At 19.2% G+C, this 3,134-nt stretch overlaps 1 protein-coding gene across 1 annotated transcript; it reads left to right on the forward strand.

Moving 5' to 3' along the window:
• Positions 1-553: 553 nt before the first annotated feature.
• PmUG01_01033400 (Plasmodium exported protein, unknown function) lies at positions 554-1,362 on the forward strand (the record flags this gene model as incomplete). The annotated part of the gene is made up of 2 exons (XM_029008561.1): positions 554-649; positions 781-1,362. The coding sequence occupies 2 exons, from the start codon at positions 554-556 to the stop codon at positions 1,360-1,362; spliced, it is 678 nt and encodes a 225-aa protein (XP_028860109.1).
• Between the last annotated feature and the right edge of the window lie 1,772 nt (positions 1,363-3,134).

The following is a 3,134-nucleotide window of genomic DNA, read 5'->3' on the forward strand; positions in this document are numbered from 1 at the left end:
CTTTTTCTATTTTTTTTACTGTTATAATAGTAAATTTATTTAACTATAATGTGGAGTAATACAAAAAAAAAAGATATAAAATTCGAATTATTTTTTTGTAACATTGTAAAAACGTGTAGTAATATTGTAAATATATATATTAGTATATGTTTTCTACATGCTGTACTTTTAAATGAATACAAAAAAAATTTATAACTGAAAAAATAATTTTATTTTTTATTTCGTCGTATTTTGTTTATTATAATTTTTTTGATTCTTTTAAATCAATTTAAAAAAATAAATATTCGTCCTTGTACTCTTAATTAATTTAAATATTTTGAACAATTATAATTTAGTTTCATTCTATTTTTTCTATGACAAACCTATATAGAAATTATTCAAAATTTTAAAATTATTTTGTATTTGTAAAAAATAAATGAAGCAATCTATAATAATTTATTTTATATCATATAAAATAAAATAAAAATAATAATATGAATAGCTCCTTTTATCATTTTCAGTATTTTGAATTATAGTTATCATTCCTAACAGTTAATATATAATTACATTAAAGATGTATAGAATAAATGAAAATTTCAATTCCACCAATTTTATTAAAATTTGTTTCTTTACCCTTTTAATTTGGATAATACATTATAACAATAATATTGTATAATAATAATATTTCGTAGATTCTTTTAATTTTTGCTGTTGTGTATATTATTTTTAAACATAATATATCCTTAGCATAAGAAGATATATACTTTTAAATAATATATGTTTACTTTTTTTTTTTTTTAGAATAACTGCAATAGGTTATTTGATAAGAACTATGAGTTAGATGTAGATCTAGATTTAACAACTAATCGACTCCTAGCTCATCATTCAGTGAATGAAATATTACTAGATAAAGAAGATATACAAGAAAATGAAAAAGACACATTATTACAAAACAAAGAATTAAAAGGAAGAGAATTAAATAGGAATGCATGGGATAAAGTGGCTAAAAGTAATAACTCTTCGTTATTTAGTAGACTGGATACTTTTTATGAAAAAAAAATATTCAATATATTAGACTCCTTGGACAAATTAAGGAATAACACGGAAATTAATCATTGGGATAAATATAGAGCGATAAATAGAAAGAAGATAAAATTAGCACTTATTCCAGTCTCTTTAATTTTATTGGTAATATTAGTATATTCAATATTAAGTTCTAAATTAAAAGAAATAGCTACAACAAGTGATAGCTCTGTTGTTGCATTTATTTCGTTAGGTTTAACATTCGCAATGTTCTTATCTATTATATATGGTATTATATATATCTATAAAAAAATTAAAAAATATGGAAAGATAAAGAAAAATAATCGTAAAAATTTGTAATAATAATAGGGTTCTTTCATGAGTAATATTTTTAAATTCATAAAAATAGTTGCGTAGTATTCTTAAGAATATTAGTTTCACAAGAAGAGTACATGAAATTACTTAATTTTTCTAATACCACCTGAACCATGCATGGCTGTTTGAATATAAAATACAGAAACGTATGCTAATAATTCCTAGTAAATTTGACTGTTTTATTTTAAAAATTCGTATATAAAAGAATTTATTGTGGGTATTTTAACACAATGGCATAAAATATGTGTGATATTATATTTTTTTAGAAAAATATATGTATGTTCTATAAAAGTCCTAAGCGAAAGTGCATTTATAGATATTTCGTTAAATTATTATGAATATTCTTATTTTTGCGTTAGATGATAACCTTATTTTGGTTCCATTTATTTTATTATTTAATAGTAAAAAATGATTATTTTGTGATTCAGTTAAAAAAAAATGTATGATCTGTTTTAAATTAACCGTAGGTGCCTTTTTTTGTATAGTATATAACGAAGAGAGAGTATTTTTTTCTTTTTGTAAAAAAGAAAAAATTTAACTAATATTTTTGTAAATATTATTATTTTAAAAGAATTAATATAAGTATATACTACAAAAACCTTTTTAAAATATGTTTAATTTTTTGAGTAAGCTATATTTGTGCTTATGTATATGTCATAGATTATATTTTTACTAAGAAAAAATTATTTATTTAACATGAATAATTCTGAGAATTATAAATAATTATAACTAAAGATGGAATAAGTATTCTAAATACATTGATTATTTAAAATGTGTTTTCAATTGAATATATAATTATTACTTATATATATATTATAAAAAAAAAATATATATATATATATATTTTTTATATCCATATTTACTTTATTTTTATTGGAACATGTAAGAATACTAATGAACTAAGATTAAAATTTTATTAAATACTACTCTGAAAATATCGTTTTTTTGGTGTTGTAATAACACTCATTTTACCAGAATAAACTATATATGTATAATAGTACAATTACCGATAACAAAAAACAAAATTAATAAACTTTTTTTCTGTAATTATATATGTAAGTAGAATTATTTTTATATTTACGCCATTATTTATGCTAGTTTATATATGCACTACTAATAGTATTAATACGAAATAAAGTTATTTTAATATATATATGCTATTACCAGTATGTTGATACATAAAATACTTTTATATTTAATATAATAAAAATGAATATATATTGATGTCATTTGTGCTTTATTTATAAAAAAATAATTTTGTTTTTAATAATTTGATACGTTATAATAGTATTAAACAGACGTATAATAATATATCAGTAGAGTCTTTTATTAAAAAAGTAATAAATATTTCTTGCGAAATGTACATATGAGAACTTTATATATTTTTAAATTTAGTAAATCAAATCTGCTTATAAATTGTAATAAATGTGAAAATTACTTTGGGGGATTGTTTTATGTATTGGATTTATATGCCTTCATATTCTTATTTTTTTATCAAGGACGAAGTATATATTTGTCTTATTCATATATGTATGATTATGAATGCCCTAAAGGCGAAATAAATAATAAAGAATTTTCTATTAAGGTATTTATAAACATGATAATAAAAATTTAAGTAATGTTATTTTGTTTTTTACTTTTTAAATGATATTAATTATTACTTTATTCTATCCAAATAATACTATGTATATGGTATAAATTTATTATATATCTAAAAATATTATAAATAAAAGCTACTTCTGACAAAAAGAATGCAC

This window comes from Plasmodium malariae (genome assembly GCF_900090045.1).
Source record: "Plasmodium malariae genome assembly, chromosome: 1".
NCBI lineage: Eukaryota > Apicomplexa > Aconoidasida > Haemosporida > Plasmodiidae > Plasmodium > Plasmodium malariae.